Source organism: Equus asinus, chromosome 1, assembly GCF_041296235.1.
Source record: "Equus asinus isolate D_3611 breed Donkey chromosome 1, EquAss-T2T_v2, whole genome shotgun sequence".
Taxonomy (NCBI): domain Eukaryota; kingdom Metazoa; phylum Chordata; class Mammalia; order Perissodactyla; family Equidae; genus Equus; species Equus asinus.
In genome coordinates, this window is record NC_091790.1 from 102,881,417 (window position 1) to 102,907,304 (window position 25,888).

Sequence of the window (25,888 nt, forward strand, 5' to 3'; positions counted from 1 at the left end):
AGTAGGATAGATTCTTAACTACTGGCCTGTCAGGCACTATTTTACTACAAAATGCTTTTACCCTCTACGAGTGGTGGTAATAAACATCCTCATGTATATACCGGGTCCTCGCAGGTATTGTAGTGAACCAAAAACAAAAAGGATGCACAGTAAATACTAACGAGTCAGTCAGCCACTCACCTGATACATCTTCCCAGAGCAAGCATGTCTGTCATCATTGGGAGCATCATCATTACTATTATCTTTTCATTAGCTTTGCTGTTATTTATGGCTAATGGTAATGCTTTATCAAATTGTGGTCCTTTTATTTCTACTTCTTACTTTTTTCAGAATCTTTTCACGTTTCTTTTTTCTTTTTCTAATTAGACTTGAATTATGGCTTTTTTTTTTAAATGCTTTTTTGGTGAGGAAGATGGGCCCTGAGCTAACATCTGTTGCCAATCTTCCTCTTTTTTTTTTCCTCCCCAAAGCCCCAGTACATAGTTGTATATTCTAGTTGTAAGTCACTCTAGTTTTTCTGTGTGGGACGCTGCCACAGCGTAGCCTGATGAGTGGTATGTAGGTCCACACCCAGGATCCGAACCGGCAAACCCTAGGCCACTGAAATGGTGCATGCAAACTTAACCACTCGGCCACGGGACTGGCCCCTCACATTTCATTTTGTCTCTGAAGAGGCAGACTTAGGGTCCCAACCTGGTTCCTGCATATTGTTGGGCAAGTTGTTTAACCTCCTTGTAGCTCAGTGTCTGAAGTTGAAAAATGAGGGTCCACGTATCCAATTGATTGGACTGTTAAAAGGATTCGGTGAGACAGTGGACACGGAGCACTTAGCACAGAGCTCGGCCAAAGTGGAACAGCTGAGGAAATGCAGTCAGAGAGGTTCACCAATTATCTTGGGTCACATGGAGCTACGATCGGAACTTGGATCAAAGCCACAGCTTTTGGTGTCCAGCCCTGCTTCCTTTTTAATAGGATACATTTGATCTTTGAATCATTTTACTAAATAAACTGGAGAATAGATAAGAAGTTCAGCTATGTATGGCACAGTGTGGTTTTACAGATTTGTCCACACATTTTTGATTCTCCTGCCTGAAGAGGTGGGGCTTAATTCCTCTTCCTTAAGTAGAGGCGGGACTTAATGACAGTTCTAGCCAATAGAGTACGGCACAAGTGATGGGATGTCACTTGTGAAATGAGGTTATAAAAGGACTGCAGCCTACGTTGTGGGTGGCTCTCGTGCTCTCTCTTGGATCACTCACTCTGGGGAAGACAGCCGCCCGGTCATGAGGTCACTCAGGCAGCCTGCGGAGAGACCCACGTGGAGCACCTGAGCTTGCCAGCAACTCCACAGGCGAGCTAGGAAGCTCATTCTCCCCAGTCAGGCCTTGAGGTGACCACGGCCCCAGCTGACAGCTTGACTGCAACCTCCTGAGGGACCATGGGCCTGAACCACCCACTAAGCTACTCCCACATTCCTTCCCCACAGAAATTGTGAGGTGATCGGTGTTTGTTGTTTTAAGCTGGTAAACATGAGGTAATGTGTTCTGCAGCAGTGGGTAACTAATGCAGGGTCTGATCTGCAGAGTTTGAAGCCTTTTGATTTCTGAATCTGACATGTGTTGTATATGCCTCAGTTAAGCATCCTTGCGCTGGTAGGGTTGACCACCGAGGCAGCATCCCCATGGACACGTATTTAGGTGGTTTTTAGGACGAAGCTTTCGAGAGACCCTGCTTGACTTCGGGCTAAGCCAGAGCAGGATGGCTCTCTACCTACAGTTTAGATCCCCATGTCCAAACCTTGGATAATTCTCTTCCTGAGCAGAAACCTTTAGAATTAGAGACACCCTAATCATAGGCATTTTGGGTTTCCTGACCCGGAGCGCGCCTTCAGCCAGGTCAGGTACACTCCTCACTTCGCCACTGAGGCTCTGAAGGGATGTGCCCAGGCTGCTCAGCTTGCTGGGGGTTGGGCTGTGTGGTTTTCTTCTTGCATCAGCCTCGGTTATTTGATTACAAGCAGCAAAGACTGATTCCGATTCTTGTACCAACACGAATCGCTGCGATGACATCAAGAGCTCGGAACTGTCAATAAATCTAGAGGAGCTGGTGGCTCTTGCTTCTTAAGCTCTAAAGAGAGATGGGTTCTTCTGGGGAAATGAATTCCAGCCCTTTCTCCCTTCCCTCGGCTCCTCACCCCAGATTCAGGTTCCCAGGAGAGACCTCAGCTGTCAGAGCCAGGTCGTGGCTGTCCCAGAGAGTGAGGCTCATGGCGTCTTGATTTACCCTCCTGCAAAGCTTAAATGCAGTAGAGAAGGAGTAATTCCCCAGAGGAAATCGGAGTTCTTTGGGAAGAAAGAACGGATACTTCACATGCAAAAAAATGACAGAGGCCTTCTGCGTGAGCTTTTCTCAGATTTCCTGAGAATTTTTATATTCTTTGTTTCTGCTCCTGCGCAACAGGAGAACAGCACGTGGACTGCTCTCCACTAGTTGCTGCTGTACCATGGGCTTCCTAAAACAAGACTGCAGCATTGCCTGGGGCTCCCTCCCATAACAAAGTCCCACAGCCTGGGTAGCTTAACACAACAGAAATTCATCCTCTCACACTTCTGGAGGTTTCAGGTCTGAAACTGAGCTGTTGGCAGGGCCGTGTTCCCTTCGAAACTTCTAGGGAAGATCCTTCCTTGCCTCTTCCAGCTTCTGGTGGCCCCAGGCATTCCTTGGCTGTGGCAGCGTCACTCCAATCTCTGCTTCTGTCCTTCTATGACCTTCTTCCTGTGTGTGTCTGTGTCCTGGTCTCTTCTTAGAAAGACACTAGTGACACTGACTCAGGGCCCGCCCTGATGACCTCATCTAACCTAATTACTTCTCCAAAGCGCCTGTTTCCATGTAAGATCACATTCCTACATTCTAGGCGTTAGAGCTTCAGCATGTCTTTTCCGGGGACAGAATTCAACCCACAACACCGGGTGACTTATTACATCCTCGTTCCGTAGTGTGGAAGGTTGGCACGTGCTGCTGGAGTTTCGCAGTCATCCAGGGCCCTTTATTTGTGCTTTGGTGCACTGACTCTGGCATGAGCATGCTTTCCATAGAAGCTTCTAGAATATCAGGTGCTCAGAATTGTCTGTTTTAAATTTTAAAATATGTGTTTACTGTAGAAAAATTTGTTGTTACAGAGGAAAAATGAATCTAGTAAATAACAAATATTACTCCTCTTAAAAAACGATTCAGCGTGCTTTATTTTATGTATCGATCCTTTGAGTCATTGATTGCTGGGTGGATTGATTTTCTGTTATAGAAACAACATGGGATATGACGTGGAATTCAAGGGAAGTCATCATTCAAAGTTAGCATCCTGGTGAGAGTGTGAAATCTTGGCTTGCCTTTGTATTTCCTACTCCTAAGTTTTTGGCTCTGAGCTCGTCAAACATGAAGTTACTATTGATACAGCAACTGGTTTCTCTACAAGTGGTGTGTCCCAGGGATTCCCTGTGTGGGCAGTCTGGAAGCTGGTGAAGGCTGAAGTCTTCTGGGGCGAGCTTCCCTGGCCTATGCAGATGGTGCTCCTGGTGTCACCACCCTCTCCTGGGGGTGCGGGGACTCCAGTTCCTGGAGGAAGGGCTGCAGCGCATCATTTTTATGGACATCTCACTATTAGAGTCCCAGGACCACCCACAGATGTCAGCCCTTCTGCCCACCCAGCCTTAGGTGTTCCAGCCTCAAAACATGTGACAAGCGTGAGTAGGAACTGGGCTGTGACATTTGTGATCCATCCTTTCTGGAGGCAGGCCAGATAAAGAGAATCCCATACTGGCCTCATCTTAGGCACAGTGTTGATTGCGGTTTCTCATGAGATAGCTGAGCAGTCAGACCCATTAGAGAATTAGGGGCATTTTTAATTTTTGAGTAAATAGCACTACTAAAAACAAGGCAGTATGATTTCTGCAAATGACGAGATGGAAGAGATCCTAAATTGACATAGCACTTTCCAGTTTATAGAGCACTTTTGTATACATTATCTCATTTGGTTTGGATTCCTCAAGTGAGCTGTGGGTGGGGGCGGCGGGTTTTACACCTGAGAAAATGGATGTTCAGAGAAATGGGATAATCTGTATGAAGTTATCCTAGGGCATGTCCGCTCAGAGCTCTTTGCCACCCGCGGCATCGGTAGCCCCTTGAGCAGGAATGGATCACCTCCCCGATTGTGTGGGTGGGGAAGTTGGGATTCAGAAATCTCAAGAGGGAGGACTCCAAACGTCTTATTCGGTGAGTGGCTGAAATGGGGTTAAAACTTAGAGCTTCCTTTTCCATTAGTGTGGATCTCTCCCTAGGACATTGCACAGAGACAGAGAGATGGGGGAGAAATGAACTGTGTTTTGTCTAAGCGTTTGGATGAGTTGAATGTGTGCTGAGGAGCGCACTCGCAGTGTATCAGCGCTCCCTCCAGCCTTCTGGTGGGCATCCATTCGCAGACTGCTTCATTTCTCTGGACAGCACCAGCGCGCAGTGGAAGACAGACAGGCTTTAGATCCTGACTCCTCTGCTTATGAGCTGTGGGACTTTGGGCCTATTGCTCACCCTCTCTGAGCTGAGCATGACTCTCCTTAACTGTGAAGAGAAGGTAATATCGCGTGCGTGCTTCCTGGAATTGTTGCGGGAATTAAAAAAGGTAAATAAAGTTCTCAGAAATGTGCTAGGCACGCAGTAAGCACTGAATAGATGATTTTCCTTCCGCTGGGTGTCTAGTGGGGAACATACATGCGTCTGTCCTCAGGGCTTCACTAGTGGTGTGTTGGAAAAACACAGCAGGAGCAGACCTGAGACGCTTTACTCAAAGGTTGTCATGGAAAGGAACTTGTGGTCGTAAAGACAAATTCTGCACAGTCAGGTCATCATTCACTTCAGGATGGAGAAAATGGTGTGATGATTTTTAAAAAGTTATCTTTTCTCCTTTTGAATCTGCCTGGAGGCAGAAGGCTTGGGAGAGATATTTTGTTAAAATTTAGATCAATAAATAGAGCTTGCCAAACAATCTTGCCAGATAATGTCTTAGGAGGGGAGATCCTGGCCATTGTCCTGGATGTGGAAGCCCCAGGTTGGGTGGGCCTCGTGCTCCTGGCTGCGGAGGGAAAGGAGAGCGCTGAGGCCCAGGGCAGGGGCGCGCTCTGGGCACAGCCCTGGGCCTCACCTGCCTCTGCCTCCAGCATCACCCCTCCTTGCTTAATCGGAGCCTGGGCGAGGGCCTGTGGGGGCTGAGAATGCCTGGGGTCTGATGCCTGCTGCTTTATCGCTGGCATCTTCCACCCCATGCCTCTCCATCTTCCAGGGGGAGTGACTGTCTCTAATAGGGTGGCTGTGACAGATGCTGTGGGAATTCTGAGTTTGGGATAATGAGCTGTCATATGTCATTTCACTTAAACACAATAATACAAATATTTTGATCAAACATTTTCTCCAGCTGTTGAGCGAAAGCAATAAAAGCAGCAGGGAGTGCCAGTGAATTCGCTGTTTCTGAAATGCTTTACCCTCTAAAAGCTGTTGCCTGTTAACTCTTTCTGTCTCTGTCTCTCTTCCCGCTCCTTTTCCTGGCCCCTCTGATTTCCCACAGTGTGTCCAGGGCTGTAAATAAAGAGACCAAATTCAGGGCTGTGAAGGGGGTGAAATTGACCACAGCTTTTATTAAACGTCCCTTCTGCTGGCCTCAGAGCGGCTGCAGCTGCTGCCACCTCGTAAAACCCTCTTGGCCCTGCCACTGCAGCCAGCCCCCAGCGCCCCCACCTCTCTCCCTAGGTACAGTCCTGAGCCTAAGGACTCTGGGCTCACGTCCAACTTTTAGGCACTCCTCTTTTGAGGGCAGCCGGTCCTAGATTCTTCCTCCTGGGGGCAATCTGGTTTGGTGGAGGATTTCCACAGTAGATTTCTCCACCCCATCCTGTCTGCTCTCTGCTGCTCTGACCTGGCTCCTGGAATCTCTACCTTCGTTGTCTCTAGGCAGAGAAGGTGGTGGCCCCATGGCAAGCATCTCAGGGGTGAAAGAGGTGCAGCCGTGGATCAGGGATTGGGAGGGACCCTGGCGCACAAGCTCCTGGCTGATTTTAGCAGTTCTGTTTGCCAGTGGGAAGGAAGTGAGGGGTGTGATCATTCTGAATGCATCCTTCAAGCTGAGACTCCTTAAAGGAGTGGCCTGCACCCCACCTTTTGTTTCTCAAACTGTGTCCTCTATTTTAGAAGAGCCACACTTGACTCAGCAGTGCCAGCAGCTCTGACATTTCTCACATGAGCCTGGGGTGGGAACAGAGCAGGTTCTTTACCCGACACGCTTTAAAGCCAGCCCCTTCCCTCCCACTCTCTTCCCTCTCCTCTCCGGGAAGTGAGTGGGGCTAACCGGCTTCCTGTTCCAGGTTCCAGGAAACCTGAGCCATCAGTGCTCTCCCCTCATTTCTGTCTTCCTGTGACTGGTGCCATCCCCTCCACTTAACACACGCTCAGATGCCTCCTATCCATGAACAAAGTTGAAAACCCCCACACACAACACCAGCCTGACCCTGGGATCTTCTTGAGCTGCTGCCCTGTCTCGTCTCTGCAGCCAAACTACTGGGGGATGTGTCACTGTCTTTACCTCCTCAGCTCGCCCCGCTCCATCACCTAACTGCAGTGCACACTCTCACTGCTGGTTCTCTTGGGTCTCGATATTTCTGTCTCACGCAGTCTTGCTTTGTCCCCTTCCTCTGCTCATCCCCTAACTGCTGGCCTCGCTCCAGGCATCTCCTGTCATTCTGTACCCTCTCCCTGGCCGACTTCACTCACTCTAATGGCATCTCCCATCTCCAGCCCAGACTTAGCTCCGGAAGGCCAGACCTGGATCCACCAGTATCCAGACATTTGCCTGGAGCCTGGATGTCGAGGTTTGCTCACAACCCACCCATCCCAGACTGAACCCATGCCCTGCCGGCTGCTTCGTCCAGGGCCACTGCCTGTCCTCTGTGTTCCCACCACTAAGGTGGACTGACGCAGTACCGCCATCAACAGACACCCCCGGAGTCAGCCAGCCTTCTTTCTTTCTCTTAACACATCCTTTCATCTTTCGCTCTGACTCTCCCCCACCCGTTTATTTCCACTCCCACTGCCCTACTTTGATTTTTGAGCCTTTACAGCTCTTACTCCTCACCTAATTTCATGCTAACCACTCCATTCTCCAGGTTACCGCCAGTAATATTTCTGAAATGTACATCTGACCATTTCCTCTCTGTGTACACTCCTCCCGGCTCATTGGTGTCGCATGCACGACCCTCCCTGGTCTGGCCTCATTTTCTTCCATGTGTTTCTGTGTTTCTAGAGCTGTGGTTCTCCAAGTGGAGTCCCCTAGATAAGCAGCATCAGCATTACCTAGGAACTTATTAGAAATGCAAATTCTCCTCCCGTCCGCCCATCCCAAGCCTAAGAATGAGAAACTCGTTGGGGGTGGGGGGAGGGCCAGCAAGTGGCAAATTAACAGGCCCTCCAGCTGATTGGAGGCACGCGCCGTGAGGACCAGTGCTCTAAAGTAGTCCTGGGTCCTCAGGTCACCCTGTTGCCTCACGCCCTCTCTGCAGGTTCTCACCACTCTCCAGCTCCTTTCTCAACAAGGCTTCTCCGCAAGGCGAGGAGGTTTCTCTGACCCTCTTCCCTCCCCACCTCTTCCCTCCCCACTCTCACCTGGGGGCCACCTTTTCACCAGGGCTCTTTGGAGCTGGTGTCCTTGTTAGCGGAATGCCTGTTTGGCCCTCCGTGTCCACAGGGCCCCCACGGTGCCTGGGACCCAGCTGTACTGATTGGGTTTGGACCCTGAATCGATTTTTGCTTATTCATGTATTTACCCAGCAGTTATTGAGTCCTGAGGTGGAATGACTGAAGCCCAGGACAGAATTCCTGGTTCTAATGGTCCTATCTAAAATGGAAAGATGCGAGGAGTTGATGGGGTGAAGGCAAATTGTGTATCAATGAAGCGGTTACTTTAGGTCAGGCCAGGGGAAGCGGTCACAGCACAAGGACTCCTGTGACTTCTTCCTAAAACTTCCTTCCGACTCATGAACCTCTTGCACAGGGTCTCACCTCCTTATCTCCGCCTGTTCTTCTCCTTCCATCCCTTCCTGTTTTCCTCCTGGGATATTGCAGACTTGAGATAAATTTGGGTGTTTTTTTCTGCCTTGAAGAAGGGCATCGTGTCTTTGGCTCTTGGTCCTGAGTTTATTTGGGAACAAGGCCCTTTAATGATGCTTTTACTCTCTTGAGGACCACGGGCTTTGAGTAGGAAAACAGACAGACTTTATTCTCAGGGCTCAAAGACGTCTTAAAGCTCCGAGACACAAGTGTTCCCTTACTCTTAAGATGCCGCGATATTGTGTGTTTTTTCTTTTGTAGATTTATTACATTAGCACTTAATTACTCTTCATGACAGTATTAAATTTCATGAGTGATTTATAGTTTTAATAGAGACTTGTATGATTTATTGCAGTCGGCATGTGAGGTTTACCAACTTCTTAAAAGCCATGAGTCCGAGAATTGCTGAACCTGACCCTGTCCGCGCAACCGCAACTCGGGTGAACCCCCAAATTCAAGCCTAATAGGGACGCCTACTGCCCAGACCCTTTTTGTTTGTTGTGACTGTCTGCTGTTATGATATGTGAATACGTGTGGGGTGATGGTGGTGGGTGTACTTGTGTTCTTAAAGAAAAAAGAGAGTGGATCCCTTCTCTTTTTTAAATATGAGCCCCAAATGGTTTCCTGTGCCCTGAAAGGAAAGGTGTGACATGAGGTCCTGAGGTACAGTCGTGTGGAGGAAGCTAGTGACAGGTGCGGGGTCTGTCTCCATCTGCAAACCAATCCCAAGGCCAGGCCAGGCAGCGCCAGTGAGGGCAGTCATGAGGGCCTCAGGCTTCAGTGGGCTGCTGCCCCGCTCCTCCGGGCTCTCTGGCAGCTGCTGATGAAGCACCGACTCTAACTTGCTCACCCCCCGTCCCCCAGTTTTTCCAGCGCACCCCAAGTCTTTACTGAGAAAGCGCCATCTCCAGCTCCTGAGCTGGAATCCGGAGAGCAAGCCACACGCTTGCACTCCCGTCCTGGTCCCTGTCCTAAACTCCCATCCCCGTGGCCACTTGTTGTCCCGGCCCATGGGTTTTACCCAGGCACACCTTGGCAGCTTGTTGCTAAAATGAGTATTATTTCAAGGAGATGTTGCTCTGTTATTTTAAACTGGGGGAGCTTCTCGCTGCGGAGTTTACCCAGATGACTTTATCGACTTGTGCTTCTAGAAAAAAGCTGTGCCCTCCTGCTCTGCCTGCTCCAGAGCGGCCCTGGGGCTAATTCTCCAGGGCCCTCAGCCTCCGGGCAGATAATCTCTTCGGGGTTATCTGTTAATTACCAGTGAATGTGTGAAGTATTTGTGAAAAGGCTTTTGAAGTGAGCTGCACGCGCTGCTGCCCGACTGGAGGGCCAGCCGGCTCCCGGGCGAGGGTGGCGGCCCAGCCTGGGTCCCCTCAAGTGCTGGTATTCTCCCGCTAGATTGTTTGCCTTGCTAATGAAGTGAACTGTTTGTTTGACTCTGCGGTGGAAGGTATTTAACCGGGGACTAAAGTAAACCTTGGAGACATTCAAATAAGCCATGCAGATCTGCTTTGTGAAGGGAAGGAAAACAGTTTGGCCCCCGCTCACCTCCGGGAAGAGTCGTTAAGAAACTGTTTAAATAATAAACGGAGCTAAGCAGCGGATATTGCAGCCGCCGGGCCTTTGTGCTGGCCTCCCGGGCCTGGGAATTCCTTGGCCACCACCCGCCTGGGGAGGGAGGGCCGCTCGAGTTAGCAATTGTGATTTATTTATGTGTAGAGGGGCTTCATTCAGTCTTGATTAAAACAAGCCAGTTAGCCCTCAGGATGGCTGGCGGATCGCAGGGCGACTTTGCTAGCATGGCCACGGCAAGCAAGACAGGGTCATCATGGGGTCCAGCCTGTGTCCACCCAGCCAGCATGCTGGGCCCCGCTGTCTGCTGAGCTGGGTCTCCTGTGTCTGGGAGAAGTGTCTGGGGTGCTGGGGCGACTGGACCAGAGGATGTGTGCCTGAGGTGGGGCCCCCTGGAGGAAGGCTGCCCCTTTGCCCACCTCTGGACATGGGATGATGGTGGGATGGGAAGGATAACTGGGTGCATGGATGACAAGGCCTTTTAGCTGCTTCTTGCTTTTGTTGTTGAGAAGAGTGAAGCGGTGGAATACCTGTGAGAGGGAGTACAGCTGTACTCAGGACTAGCAGCGTAATTGTGGGGCCCAGCGCAAAAAGAAAATGTGGGGCCTTTGCTCAAAAATTTCAAGATGGCGACTGCAGAACATTAAACCGGGCGTGGGGCCTTCTGAGGGGGCCTGGGTCGCTTGCCCGGGAAGCTGGCCCTACTGCAGTGCTGTCGGGCTGATCTGGACCTGAGGCCAAACTTTGTCATTTCCTACCCGGGTGCCTTTAACTTCTTGTCTTCTCTGATCCCCGTTTTCTTAATTGTGAAACAGGCATAGGAACACCTACTTTGCTGAGTTATCATGTGGTATAGACAAGAAACATATGAAAAGTGTTCAGGGTAATCCTTAGCACATGGTGAGTGGTCAATAAATGATAGCTATTTATTATTTGAAAGTATCTGTGACTGTAATTTTTTTCCCTCTCCCCTGGTGGTTGAATTGGTGACACTGTATGGCTAATCTGGAATCTAGGGGACAGAGTTGGGTTTTTCTTGGAGAACTTGACTGTCGATGTTAGCTTAGATGTCGATATTGAAGGAGAAACACAGAATTAATGATAACCCCTTAAATGTTAATACTTTAGAATTTATGAACCATCCACCCATGTCACTTGGCCCCCTAAACAACTTTGCGGAGTTAATAGGGCTGGGTCTTATTGGCCTTATTTTATGGGTGAAAAAACTCTATATTATGATTATAGTCATTATGGTCATTTCAGTCTGCTAAATGTTTGGCCTTCTCCTGACTTTGGAGAAGGGGAAAACTGAGTGGGAAGGATGGATTTTCTAAGATTTCATACTGAGAAGGTGATAAATTATGTGCAAATATATATTGGCTCCAAGATGACCTGTAGGTCACCATCAATTTGGTCTATTGCATGGTATTAGCTATTAAATCCGTGCTTTGTTTTAAATACATGGAAGTTCTGACATTATCGCTCTTTGAGTCTTTATTAACACTTGCAAACAGCAAAGTGTGAGAAGCAGCCGTACTGTCTAGAAGTGTGTGTAGATTGCACTCTGACAAGTGGGAGCTCATTGAGAAAGCGCAGAATGGGGTCATCTCTGTAAGGGTCTGTCCACTATTACCAGGGAAGATGCCCGCTCATGTACTGAGGCCGTAGTCTGTAGGGCTATAGGTGGACCCAGGTGTAGGCATGGACTCCAGAAGTAGACCGTGTTCTCTGTCCTTAGGGGCGTGTGGGAACAAACGGATGTCACTGAGTTTAGACACCTACCAAGTGAATTTGTAAAGACTGTGTCCCATGCAGCTGATCTAGAAACCAGGGTCCCTTTGGGGGAGACGGAGGAGAGGACCCAGATGGTGATCGCTTGAGACCATGTAGAGCCTGGGCCTGTTTAGACAAGGTGAGGAGCTGCTGAGTGCTCACGGAGGGCCTAGGGAAGAACCGGCCAGTTAGCTCACCCCTTGAGGCAGTGTGTTTGTCAAGGAGCGCTGCTGAGGTTGGAGGTAGGGTGGAAGCAGCTGGGGCAGAGGTGGTCCTGGCAGCAGTAGGGGAAGTGGGCAGGGGAGCTGGGGCCTCAGGGAAGCACAGGCAGCAATCCCACAGCCCCCCACTGAGTGAAAGCAGTCTCGCACCATTGGCTTCTCCAGGAAGAAGTGCCCAGCTGAATAGTCTGGAAGGTTTTTGACACCCCCAAGTCTGTCGTTCCCCCCCAGTCCTGAAGCAGAACACTGGCAGTTTAATTTCCTCTTGGATATTTCTGAGCAGTTTAGCTTGTGTGAGCTGTAGGAAATGTGGAGGGGGAGAGGAAACGGGTGGCCTCTGTCTTCATGGTGGGGTGTTGTACCAGAAGCTTGGTGCAGTATAGTTTAGACATCCAAGGGCATTCCTGTGGGCGCAGGTGCTCTAAGGAGCGTAATCTGAAATTTAGTCAGCATTCCAAAAGGGGTTAGGCTAAGAATGGACAGGAAGCCAAGTGAGATAGCAGTGAAGGGAAAGGCAACCACCAAGAGAGGAAGTCCCAAGTGTGACCTTTGGGCATTTTAAGTTGGAATAGAACATGCATGCAGCTTGGCGGCTGTGCGTGAACGCTGAAGGAGGGAGCTGGTCAGGTAAGTCGAATGACCCTGAACGGCAGGGGGCCCACAGGTGGCGCCGCCAGATGAGCCCCACCTTCCAATAAGGGTGGAGAGTTCAAGTGTGATATTATGACAAACTTAATAGGTTTTGGTTTTTTTCTTTGAATTTCCTCCTTTCTTGGTCTATGCTATCACTGTAATAATTTGATGAACTTAACTTTATTAATGGACCAAAGGAAGTGTCAGGCATTGGGAGTTTCCAGACTTTGGCCATCTCAGTCAATAATGGTGGGGATGCCAGAGGTGTAAATGCCTTAGCCGGCTGTTAGAGTACCTCCTTAAGGAGAAAGATATTTCCCTCAAATGATGCCATTTGATGTATGCTGACAAAGACAGTATCTTTGAGGGCATGTGTAAAATGTGTGCCTCGTGGCTAATGTTGGGTTGCAAAAAAAAAAAGAGAAATATAAGAAAAATGGTGAATATTCTGGTCCTTGCATTCCCATGAGCTAAGAAGTTTGAAAGAGATTTTTTTCCCTAGCCATGGGGAATTCTCTCCCTTCTGCTTTCCTTGCTCATCCTTGCAAGGGAATCCCTTCGTGCACTTTATGATTTTACAATCATGGTGAAAGAAACACTTAAATAAACTCTTTGCCTAAAAGCTTTGTGTGTTCCCGCTTCATGGCGCTTCCTAGGCAGTGAGAATTCAGAGTGGAAGGGAGAAAAAAGTGGAGCCTCTCAGTGCACCCGATGTGCAATAAACATGGTGGGATTTCAGTGGATTCCAAAGGCCTAACAATAATAGCATTAAGAACAGGCCAGGGCCTTTGATGTTATTGACAAAAAAAGGAGGGAGTGGGGGCGAGAGGGCCCCCTGTCCTTTCTGTCATGAGCTTTTAAACTTTTGACCTCCAACCTTTTGTGTCAAAGAGCTTTTTCCCTACGGGTCTTAGCAGCCTGCTCAAGTATCCTGAATTCACTGGAGCATCAGCGTTTCCTTGGTGGGAAAGGACATTCAGTGTCTTGGAAAAAACCCAACGTGGGGACGTTATTGCTGAGCGCCCACCATTGTCTGCCCCCGCTTAGGGGTGGCGACGTCGTATGCCGCCCGGGAGGAAGCAGGCAGCCTTGATGAACTTGAGAGCCGTGACTGGGCGTGGGGTATGCAGGCATCTGCTGGGAGTTGGCCTCGACACGCTCTGAACGTGGGGAGCCCCTGGAAACCTGCACAGGGGAGATTCAGAAGAGGTGGCGGGGGCTATGCCTTTGGGCTACCCTGGCTTCGCCTGTTGATGGAAGCACATTAAGTAGATGGAAGATTCCCAGCAGACTGGCCTGGTCCACCGCTGCCAGTGCCTGGCCTCACTTTCTTGTCTTTCCTCTCTCCTTCACCTTTCATATATTCAGCACTTACTGAGTTCCTACTGGGTGTACAAGGATAAGTGAGCCTCTTCTGCCCTCATGCCCCAGCTAGCCTGGGAGGTGAAGTAGACATTTCTGATCTGACAGCGGCAGGGACTTGTCACCATGGTGCCTGGCATGGTAGTGGAACTCAGTAAGAGCTTGTCTTTTCTGTGTGTTTATGCGCCACAACTGTACTTACAGCTCAGCCCTTGGTACAGGCGTACTCGGTGAGGGCGAGCACCTGAGTAGGAACACAGGGCCCCTCAGAGAGCGTAGAGTCCAGTGAGAGAGGAGATGGCGAGGACACGATGTGGAGCAGAGTTCCACAGGTTGTCTGGGATGGTCCCGCCTGACTGGATGATGGAGAAGGGAGAAAGGAGCAAGTGTTCCCATGGGGCCTCAGGGATGCTTGACTAAGGGGGTGATATTTTCAGCATAAGAGGGAGTCGGTTCTCCACTGAGGGGGCAGACAATGAGTGCTGGCTGAGGGGGCACCAACTCTTGGATGAGGAAGTATCCTGGATGTGCTAGGTCACTGGGGGCCTGAATGCCGTGGTAGAGGTTGGGCTGGACTGGGATGGTTGTCCTAGGCCGCTGCAGATTTTGGGAGCAAGGAGGGATGTGGTCCAGTCTAGGATCCAGACTAGGGTTTAGGGATGTAAGTCTGGAGACTGGTTTAGATGAGAGATGATAAAAAGCCTGAACTCTGACAGTGTCGCTGTAGGGAGCGTTTCAGAGCACTAGCTTTGGAGTGGAAAAGACACCAGCTCTGCCACCCTCTCCCCACGTTATAGGGGATAGGATAGGACATAGCTTCTAGACCCCACCTTTGTTGATTCATTGTTGATTTGCTAACGAAACTGGGCAACTTCCAAGTCCATTGTGTCCTCCACAGCTTCTGTACTTAGATCTGAGATACCGAACGCTTTTCCTGGAAACATTTCATTCTCTGCTTTCATTTCGTCCGTATTAAGGATTCCAGTGTCTATTTTTGGAACCATGAATTTGGCTTTTGAATTGTGCTGTACAAAAAAAAAAAAAATGGCCATTGATGTAAGAATTTGTCACTAGTAGCCAGTTTCTGTCTTTTAATTTCCATGTTTGCTTATTGTCACTGAAAATACAGTTAGCATATTTCAAAGTAAATTGGTTTGTCTCTTAAATGTTCCTCGTATGTTTTCGTGTGCTTTCCCTCACAGAGTCCTGCAGTTTCAGGATAATAGCTGTAAACCTTCTCTCCTTTCTCTTTGCTGCCTTTCCCTCTGTTTATTTTTTCTCTCTTATTCTGGTGGGAAAGCTAGAAACAACAAAAATGTCATGGATGCATATATTTGAGATCACAGGCAAGACACATTCCGGAGACTCTGGATGCAAGGATTTCATTGGTCGGCCAGCAGGAAGATGTGGTCTGTTTCTGCCATTGGGAGTCCACTGGGTGTGATGTTTAGCTGAGACACAAGCAAAGACTTACTGGTGAAAGAAGTTAGAAGGGACCAGAAAGGGGAGAGAGCGATCGTCTTTTTACTACCCAGGACACATCTGAGGTGTGAAAGGCAGAGATTTGTCGCTTTACTTACAGAGGGCTATTTGTTGTTTTCTTTGTCTTTTAATTATGTGGAAACACATGACTATGTTAAGGAGAGTGGCATGGATGAATTGTGGTATGACCAGAGTGTAGTGCTGGTAGCATTTAGGTCTAAAAATATTAATTAAATTAATATAATATGCCTACATGCTTGCACGAAGGAAATGATAGAAAGATGGCTATTCGAGTAGCAGGGAATGCCCATGCAAATTCATACAAGAGGAGGCAGGGATGTTGGGTAGTTACCAGAAGTAAAAATTGATTGGGATGTTAGGTAATTACCAGAAGTAAAAATCGGGTTTTAGAAACAGCGTAGTTTTTGTTTTTGATTAGCTTTCTGTGTAACTTTGTGTATGTTTACTTAATCTATAAGGAAACTTAAATTTGCAAATGTTAAGTGATTATTTGCTAGATTTATGGCCAGTTTGATCCATTATTGTTCTTTTTTTTAAAATTTAATTTAATTTTACTGCTTTTTCTCCTCAAATCCCCCCAGTACATAGTTGTATATTTTAGTTGTGGCATGTGGGACGCCACCTCAACATGGCCTGATGAGTGGTGCCATGTCCACGCCCAGGAACCAAAATGGCAGAACCCTGGGCTGCCGAAGCGGAGTGCGAACTTAACCACTCAGCCACGGGGCCGGCCCCCTCCATTACTGTTCTTCTCTTAGAATTTATTTATGATAGATTTTGCTAAAATCTCAGAATATAAGTGTCCTTTCTCTGAATAATTATTAGTCTGAACACTTCTACCATAGTGATATCTTAAAGTCACACAAATTGGCATAAAAATAGTTTATGTATATAGTGTTGTCACTCAAAACCTACATCTCGATAAAGAAAAAATTGATGAGTGGTTTTTCTGAAATGCAAAAATTTCTGAAATTAGTTTATTGTGGTATGCTAGGGCAGAGTTTGTCGAAATGATTTCTGTAAAGGGCCAGATAGAAAATATGTTAGGTTTTGTGGGTCATATGTTCTCTGTCAAAACTAGCCAGCTCTGCTGCTGTAAAGTGAAAGCAGCCATAGGAAGTACGTGAACAAAGGAGCACACCTGGGGGCCAGCCTGGTGGCGTAGTGGTTAAGTTTGCATGCTCCGCTTCAGAGGCCCAGTGTTTGCGGGTTTGCATCCTGGGCACGGATCTGGCGCCACTCATTGAGCCACGCTGTGGCAGCGTCCCTCATAGAGTGGAGGAAGACTGGCATGGATGTTAGCTTGGTGACAGTCTTCCTCAAGCAAAAAGAGGAAGATTGGCAACAGATGTTAGCTCAGGGGCCAATCTCCCTCACACAAAGAAACAAAAAAGAAGACGCCTATATTCCAATAAAACTTTATTAATAAAAACTGACCCCCACACTGCAGTTTGTGGATCTCTCCTATAACATATGCTCTACAAGTTAAGGTTCCTGCCTTAATATAAAGTTATAAAATAATAGAATATTTCTTTTCTTTTTCATGCAAGGCATCTGTAAGATTTCCGGAGAGTATTCGAACTACAGTTTCTTAAAACTTGTACCACATTACGGAGGGTCTTAAAAACAAGATGATCCACATTAATGATTCTGGAGATGTTTCCAACTCCATACCACATGCATCTAAGACCAGAAAGAAGATTCTTGATGTTCCATGAGTGCTCCATGGGATGATTCCACTGGGACACACAGCAAGTCCACAGCTGGTCCCTGTGGGGTTTCCTTCCTTAGATCCCGCTCATAGTAGACTAGGAGGGCCACAGACTGCCTTGATGCTCTAGACATTCCTGGTCAGGCATCCCTGGGTGTCCAAGAGGGCGCCAGATCAGCTCCTTTCTGGTGCCATGTTGTCCACAGGCATATTCCTGTTCATCGGCCAGGAGTACAAGGATGTCTGAATGAGGGAGTCAGTCTAAGTGTTGGAGTCAGGCCACATGGTGATGTCTCCCTCAGGCTCCTGAGCCCTGGAAAATGCCTGGCAGGTGCCAAGGTGATGACTGGAGATGCCAAAGGTAGGAAGAGGCAGAGGTGAGGCCTGGGTACCTCTCCACTGTCTCATTGGGGTGGTGAGAGTCTCTCTCTCCTCCTTCTCTCTGCTGCTTGAGACGTCACATTTGATAGATGCTGGATGATTATTTTGACTTTGGCATTGATGGTGTGAAGGGCAGGCTGCCTCAGAATGTGCCACTTCGGCATGTGGATTATTTTGAACTAAAGACAGTCAAGACCCAACAGACTCAAGAAGAGCTGTTTACTTCCCCCTTAACTGCCTAAAAGGACTTAGGTAGGTAGCCTGTACCAGGAAGTCAGCTATTACCAAAGATAACTTTCTTTTACATAAAAAAGACTTCTGTGCATGGCAGGACAAACATTTGTTTACCAGACATTTACTCTTCCCATCTCCCTGTGAATTATCTTTCTCCCCTTGAAGCCCCAGACCACCTACCATCGTCTCCTCAGCTCAGAATAGCATATAAGCCTCAATTGCCTGACTTTTCTTTGGGCCTTGTATTCTTATGGGGCCCCTGTATGTACGTAATTAAATTTGTTTTTCTCCTGTTAATCTGCCTTATGTCAATTTTATTATTAGGCCAGCCAAAGAAGCCAGAAGGACAGAGGAGGAATTTCTTCCTCCACTCTAGCATAGTGGATATTGCCCACGTGTGGTTTTAGTGATCTTTCTACTGATGGCAGGCGCTTAAGTGAATCTGAGGAGACTAGACATTCCTACAGGCAGGGCTGACCCTAATGACAGGAGAAATAATCTCTAGTTCTGGTCTAGAATACATTCCACAGTCAGTGTGCAGACGACTTCAGCCTTTAAACAAGCCAAGAGAACTCTTGGCGCTTGGCACTTTACTCTTGTGGGTCCTCCTGTGCTGTTTCCTGGGCACTTTCAGGCTGCTCAAGTATCATTCGGTGAATTACTCCTTCAGGGCACTAACTATGCCGACTTTGATCTCTCTTTTTTAATGTACAGTTTTTGTATGTAAATTTCAAACCTTAAAAGACAGTTTCCCGGAATGGCATCCAAGAGATCTTATAGCCTGAGGATACTAAAACTATTTCTTGGGAGAACGATGCCGCCAAAGATAAATCTCTAAGTGTCTTTCTCTGGCTACAGGTTTTATGATCAACCCAGGCTGTTGTGAAGAGACCTAAAAATCAATGCCTCTCATTCCTAATGAGACCCTTAATGTGCAGCGTGATGACAGCCAGCGTGAAATCAAATACTGACAACTATACCCAGCACAAATATTTTTACTATGCATTTCAATTTAAACACGTGTCGAGCCAATTACATATTTATGGGGTTTAAAGACTATTCCGCTCAAGCCTTGGATAACACGCACTCTTCAAATCTCGGTTGAGTAGAGGAATTTGGTCCAATGGTCAGACCTCTCGCAAGTCTGTAATAAATCATCTTTGCAACCATAAGCATGTACAGTTGACTGCTTACCACTGCTGCACAGGCTCCCCCCCACCTGGTAGAATTTTAATTCCCTCAGTAAAATTGATTCCACCGGTTCTGCACATTATTCTCCCTGTCTTCCATTTAGCCCGTTAGTTTGCTGACAGTAGAGTACACGGCACTTAGCAGCTGGTTTGTGGAACCATCAGTCAGGAAATTGTATGATAAATAGGAGGTAGCCAGGCTTAGTGGCACTTCCTTCTGCTTCAGCAGTTTTCGCCTGACTTTGGAAAAGTCATCATGTGGTGTTTTGTCAAGGGCCAGAACAGGAGATGGCTGCAGTGCGGTAACTTATTACACATACTCTTGAGTTATGATGCTCCGCAGCTGCGCTGCTCATGTGTAAATAATAAACCGTGAGGTGGATAATTATGGTGGCTGCTGGCGACACGGGCCTGGTCTTGTCATGTGGGTTTTCTTGGACAGCTTCTTGGGCCCGTAATGGAATGTGCTGCTGATCTTCCGCACAGAAACAGCAGCCAAGATGCAAGGGAAGCACTCAACGTTTGAGGGTGCGGGAGGTTTTTTTTTTTTTGAGAGATGTGTTAGGATTAATGTCATGTGATGCCACGTATGTTAGAGAACATGCTCACACTGCTTTTTATTCCCTGTTTATAATGTTAAGCTGTGCTCAAACATGTCTTGAATTGGACGAGGGCTATTCCATCACATTTTCCCAGAAAGTGACTTAAGAGGTGTGATTTCCACTGATAACTGACCCCGGGTATAATTGTTCACACAGACTTCATCAGTTCAGCAGAAGTTATTTTAAACTAAATTGAGAGGGAAACAAATAGAAATAGTAAAACATTTAAACAAAAACCAGATGTCTTCGCTCAAATCTAATCACATCCATTTATTTTTCGTTCTTTATTTAACCTAATTCCAGAATGCAGAAGTCATACATTTCCTTGGGACATAAATAAATACTTTGTACCGTGTTACAAGATGCGTCACATACTTTCAGTCAGAATTAATTTATTTTATTAAAAATATTTTATTTATTTCTTTATTGAGGAAAATTAGCCCTGAGCTAACATCCACCGTCAATCCTCCTCTTTTTGCTGAAGAAGATGGGCCTTGAGCTAACATCTGTGTCCATCTTTCTCTACTTTATATGTGGGACGCCTGCCACAGCATGGCTTGATAAGCTATGCGTAGGACCGTGCCCAGGATCTGAACCGGTGAACCCCCAGCCGCCAAAACAGAGCATGCAGACTTAACTGCTATGCCACTGGGCTGGCCCCCGGAATTAACTTTTAATTTCACAAAACACTATAGACTCAGCAGTGAGAAATGACTACTAAATGCCATGGTAATGGTGTGTTTTATATTTTCCTCTCAAATATTTTTGCAATGCTTGGTCATTTTCTCTTTCATTCTGAAAGAAAGAGAGTGAATTAAAGACCTGTTAATAATTTTTTGAGACTGAAAAGATGACAGTGCCTTTCAAATGACTGTGCTAGCCTTGCAGGTTTTCCCTGGGAAAGAGATTTTTGTCCTGCTTGGGTTCACGGATTTGATTTTATAGAATTAACTGGTTGGTCTTCACCCCTGTGTACGTAACCACTGCGGCTTCACTATAAATACTCATGTGAAAGATAGTGCCCATTATTTCCTGGATACATGAGGTATATATTGAATGTGGAATAAAGTCACACATTTTGAGCCCTGTGTGTATGAAAAATATGGATTTGTGCTTCATCGTAATTCTTAGTTGCACCCATGTATAGAAGTCAGATACAGTGAACACCCACTTATCGGTGGAGAAAATTTAATCACACAGAACACAGCCAAGAGCCAAAAAGTAGAGAAGCAGAAATGTCTTCCAACTCTGACATAGTTGTCACAGTGTCCCTTGAAATGGCCATATAAGATGTGTGTGGGAGAAGCCCTGAGGACGTAGATCAGACTTTATGAATGCTTAATTTACACACAGTTCTAGTAGGTTTATTTCTGCAATTTCCAAGAGTAGATAACATGTGTTAAGTTTGAAGTATGCTGGAGGCTAGCATGTTCGCATCGGCAGTGACCACTAATGGGAGAGGAAGAGAAAGAAGAGCCATTCCCGTGTCTGATGGCTGTCCACCTTACCCCAGACTCCAGTCTGATTCTCTGGGGCCTGTTTTAAAACCTCAAGGCAGAAGCATTCACTGAGTATGCGTCAGACTTTCAAACTAGTGAAAAAGATTACTCAATTTTATATTGTTAATAAGGATGAACCATTTTCATTGAAAATGGTTAAAGTAGAACGTTTTGGCTCTGCGGGGTTGCTGAGTTATGTGGGACACTGAATTTGACAATGGTGTTGGATAAACTTTCGAACTTAGCCCACCAGCTATCAAGATTCACATTACAAGGAAACCAACTCTGGCATCCTTTTAATGTTAAATTCTAAGTGGAGCACTTAAAATAGAATTGAATTTTTCATCTGAACTTTATAAAATGTATAAAGTGTGATAAAGGATCAGCTAGTTGTTATACCCATCACCTGTTGAATTTCCAGCATCGTTGTCCATCACGATGTCACAGTGACAGTGATGTGACAACACCAAGAGGATGCCTTTCCTCCCTCTCTACCACCCCCCAGCCCCCTTTATCTTACAACAAGCACGAAATACAGTGAGTAATTGACCTTTTCAGATAATACTCCTCTTCTACTCACAGAAATGTTCTAGGTTCTACATCTGGTAGAACCACAGCTTTGGGTACATCCTTCGTTCCATCGATGCTACGAATAGTTTTTCACTCATTTTTTTCTCGTGACTGTACTCTTCAATTCTCAAGCGAAGGCAGCAAGGGCAAAGCACAAAACAAGGGAAGTGAAACATAATTTTTTTTTAAGTTTTGTTGACATTCTAAAAGATACTTGAAGAAAATTTGGAAAAAAGAGAAATGTATAGGGAGGAAAATGAAACCACCTGACTTCAACATACACACATATACTAGTCACGCTTAAGGAGCTTAAGGAAATTTACAGGGGAGTGCCTGTTACACCCTTCTTGCTTTTGGCACAGCCCCACCCACCACCTTCTTCCAGCCTTCGCTCAGAATCGGTTTGCGGTGCCTCCTTTGGAATTGTCTGGACCGCTGCTCCCCTCAGGTCCAGGCAAAATCTTCAGACTTTTAGAAATAGCTGGAAGCCGTTCTGAGGCACGTTTGGTGTACACACCACTTCCTGGGAGTGTTTGGGGCAACAGCGGCCTGATGGCCACGTGCAAGCTGCCAGGACCACCGCGTGTGGAACGTGGTGTTTGAAGAACGAGTTCGGCGTCTTTGCTGTAACACGAGGCTCATAGCCGTGGAGTCACACCTCCAGGTTTTGGACTCCTTTATTTTGCTCCTTGACACTTGGGAAAACTTTAGGGCCCGTTCTTCTAATGATAAAATCTGGAGATACTCTCAGTTTTTGCCGTGAATTACTATTTAGAAAAAAAACTTTGTTTTCAAATTTGCCAGAGACGTTCTGTGTAAGTTATTATGAGTGAACAGGAGGAGAGGAGCTATTTTAAGTGAGTGCACACACAGGAACCCGGGGTCGTTGAACACCAGCCAGAGCCAGAACGGGGGGAGGCGAGTCTGGGTCCAAGGCGAATGTTATGGATGTGGGGCAGGGCTCCCTCAGTTTGCGCCAAACCTCCCTCTGTCTGTCCGAGAGGGTTAGCTCATCTCTTCCAGCCAGGCCGTGAAGCATTTCTCTGGCCCAACTGTGGATTTGCTGCCCTTGTGTCGGGACTCTGGAGGCCTAACTCAGGCCAAGAAGGAGGGGAGCATGCATTGAAATGTTTAAAAAGTGTGTGTGTGCGTAGTATCTACGTGGTTGTATATGCCGTGGATTTTAGCAGGGACTTCAGCAAGGACTCCTTCCCTTAGAAAGCATCATGGATATGGGAGAAAAGAAAGTAGTATTTATGTTATGGCTTTGTTTAAAATTCACTTGACAGTATAATTTTTTAAGCTAAGTAAGTGTCTTGTAATCTGTTCCTCTTGGTTTTGTGGCTCCTTCAGCCCTTCCACTCGGGCCAGGCTTTCTTCCAGACTAGGTGGATGTGTTGTTCCTCTTTCTTGCTTTTCTGTCCGGGTTTTAGTTGCATTCAACATCTCTTTTTTCTCAGGTGCGGGTGTTGTTTACTTGATCATGCATCTGCGGTGCCTCCTGGAGCCTCATAATGAACTTTAAAGAGTTCCTCCACAAATTCTTGAAGCAGATTCAGTGTCAGTTGTGACGACAGCATAGCGGGGTTGCTTCGTGGATTGGAATTCTGTTTCCAAGTATTCCGTTTATACAGTTTGAACTTTCTTTTTCAGATCCTCCTCATCTTTTTCCTGCATTCCATCCTCCTGTACCCATTGATGCGAGACATCATGAGGGGCGTTACCATTACGATCCGTCTCCGATTCCTCCGTTGCATATGTAAGTACTAAAACTTTACCCATTAGTGACAAAATACTGGCTTTTATTCTCTCAGGATTTCGTGCTAACGGTATGGCTCCTGAGCTTTGAAGAGGCGATAGAAGTCTAAGATTTACTTTTGAAATACAGCAGGCCTGTTTGTTCCTGGGCTCACTGAACCGAATCCCGCTGCCTCCTGAAGAATGCCTGTCACACTAGGTGGCTGGCAAGTATTTCCTGTATATTTTGCTGACGTGTGTTCTGTGGGCTGTAAATACTAAATTAAAAGTTAGAGGCCTAATGGAAGGTTACCATTCAGAATACGCGTTTGGTTTGAGAGTGGGTTTGACGTTTTTCAGGCTGAAATTTCTGTTAGGTGAAAGTCTTGTCCCAGGAATCACAACGAATCATAATGAAATTTTTATGGTAAATTTTCATAGCCGCTGTGTACGTGCACGAATAATCGTTTGATCGATGGCAACGTCACCCAAACAAAATGGCAAATGTGATTGAGCACATGGTCTGCACAAAGATAAAAGGAAAGAATGGCTGTGATAACATACATTAGAAAGGGGAGAAGAAAATCTCGTGGAAATAAATACTGTTCAGTTTGGGAGAAAAAAGAATAGTGGACTCGCAAACTAAAGAAGTATTCTTTCGTAGTACTGTCCAGAAAACTGTCGTGTACTGTTATAAGTGGAGCCGCTCTCTGGGAAGGGCTGTCCCTTACTAATGGCCTTGATATATACATGTGTTCGGATCTAGTAATCAACCTTCCGAGACAGTAAAGTTAGAAAAGCACAAGTAATACTTTGAAGAATAATGCTTGTTATTTAGATGGTAGATTGCATCTCCATGGCTATTAGTTACAGCTGTGTAATTACATATGTGCCAAAGAAAAATGAAGTTGTTTTAAAACAAGTCCTCCTCTGTGAGCAGAATTAATTGATATTAACAACCCTAACTACATGCCCAAGTACACATATAATATTTTACCAACAGTTTTCTGGATCCATCTCCCATTACTGAATTGTAATTTCAGAGCAGATTTGCCTGGAGGTAAGTAATAAATCTGTGTTGCAGACTTCTATAAGCATTAAAGGAGAAGTGGGTATTTATAGATGGAGAATACAGAAACTTGTGACTTATTCTTCGACTTTTCACTGGAACACAAGTAAGTATTTACAGGGTTCTAAAGCCTGCTAAAAATACACTCAGATAAAACCAAGAGGCCAATTTAAAACCCCCTATGCAGAGACAAGGAAATTCCAAATTCAGGCTGAAACCTGCCATGTCATTCACCCCGTTGTGCAGAGGTTTTGTGATCCAGATGGGACCATAGGGGTCTCAGACGAGCATCTCTGCATCAGACGAGCCCTGTGGTACAGAGCCAGCAAGGGCTAGCGTGGCCTTGGAGACACAGGTGGCTGATTCCTCCCAGGCTTTGGACTCTGCAGTGATGTGGTCGTTTAAATCAGATTTTCCATAGAATTTCAGAGTTCTTCACTCTTTCAAAAGTCATGTTATAGAGAAATTTCAAAAAATGAGTTTATATGATGGAGTGAACCAGTTCCTCTGGGTTCGTTATAGTTTGCCTTGTCATTAAATTTAAATATGAATTTATCCATAAAAATCCCTGGTCTTGGTACTTTGGCAGAATATAACAACAGCAAGCCCTAATATAGTCCACACTGTGTTATAGTCCACACTGTGTGTTCTAGGCCCTGATGGCTGTACCTGCACTGTTAGCTCCCTAGTGATAAGAGCATCACAGGGTAAGACAGGTCAAGTTTGGAGAATCCTGGGGGAGGGGCCCGCCTTTCAGATATGATTGCTGAGCTGGGAGTGTCACAGATTTTAGTACTTCCTGCTTTTCCAGCCGAGGATACTTTAACAGAAATTGACTAGACTATTCTCTAGCTGCTTAAATGTCTAGTTATTGAAGATTCATGATGTAAGGCTGGTTGATAATCCTGAGCCTCAAAAGAGGAGTCCTGGAAGGTTCTGAGAGCGAATCTCATTTCTGTGGTGAGTCTGCTGAGCACCTGGGTCTGGGACTGCTGGTCCTCACGGGGTCCTGGATGGAGACCCTGAGCTTCTGCACTAGGTTCGGGGAGCTGGGGCAGGTGTCACCTCTGTGCCTTTCTAGCATCACATTCTCTCTGCATGGCCCTCCGTGGCCTTCCCTTTCTGCATGGCCAACTCCTGCTTCAACCCCTCACCCTCACGGCCTCCTTCAGCTGTCACCTTGCCCGGTCATTTCCTGGTTAGCACTCGCTGCCTTCTGCCAGTTTTGTGGACAGTGCCCAGCACTGGGCCAGGCACTTTGTAAAAGGTGCTCTGTAGATGCGCACATCCTCTAGTCTGCGAGACAGTGGAGAGCAGTCGGAGGGCTTAAGTCCCATTCTTGCTTTGCACTCAGCTGTGCCGGGAACTCTGGCCACTTGGCCTTGCATGGATTGGTTTCATTGCATGGAAATGAAGTACTCTGCCTCAACCATCTCTCCAAATTGCAGGAAGAGGTCAATGAAACCTTGTTCACGTGAGCACTCTTCAAATCCCGGAGCTCTAAACAAATGCTGAGAGTTCGCATTTGAAGCAGTTGGGGCATGACAAATACTGAGCGTTTCTGTTCTGGCCTGACTCAGTCATGGATCCCCGGGTTGCTTTTGCACCTCTTGGGGTGTATAAGTAGAAGCCCGTGATCGCTTTAGGAGTGGAGGGTAATCTCAGCAAATATGGCTTGGTTACTGA

The 25,888-nt window shown here is 46.7% G+C and overlaps 1 protein-coding gene across 4 annotated transcripts in view; it reads left to right on the top strand.

Moving 5' to 3' along the window:
- GLI3 (GLI family zinc finger 3) overlaps window positions 1-25,888 on the top strand; it is a 264,358-nt gene that overhangs the window by 125,617 nt on the left and 112,853 nt on the right. For all 4 annotated transcript variants that reach the window (XM_070504496.1, XM_070504497.1, XM_070504498.1 and 1 more), the window contains one exon: window positions 23,050-23,155. In XM_070504496.1, the coding sequence (XP_070360597.1) occupies window positions 23,050-23,155 (106 nt within the window). The remainder of the gene's footprint in view (window positions 1-23,049; window positions 23,156-25,888) is intronic.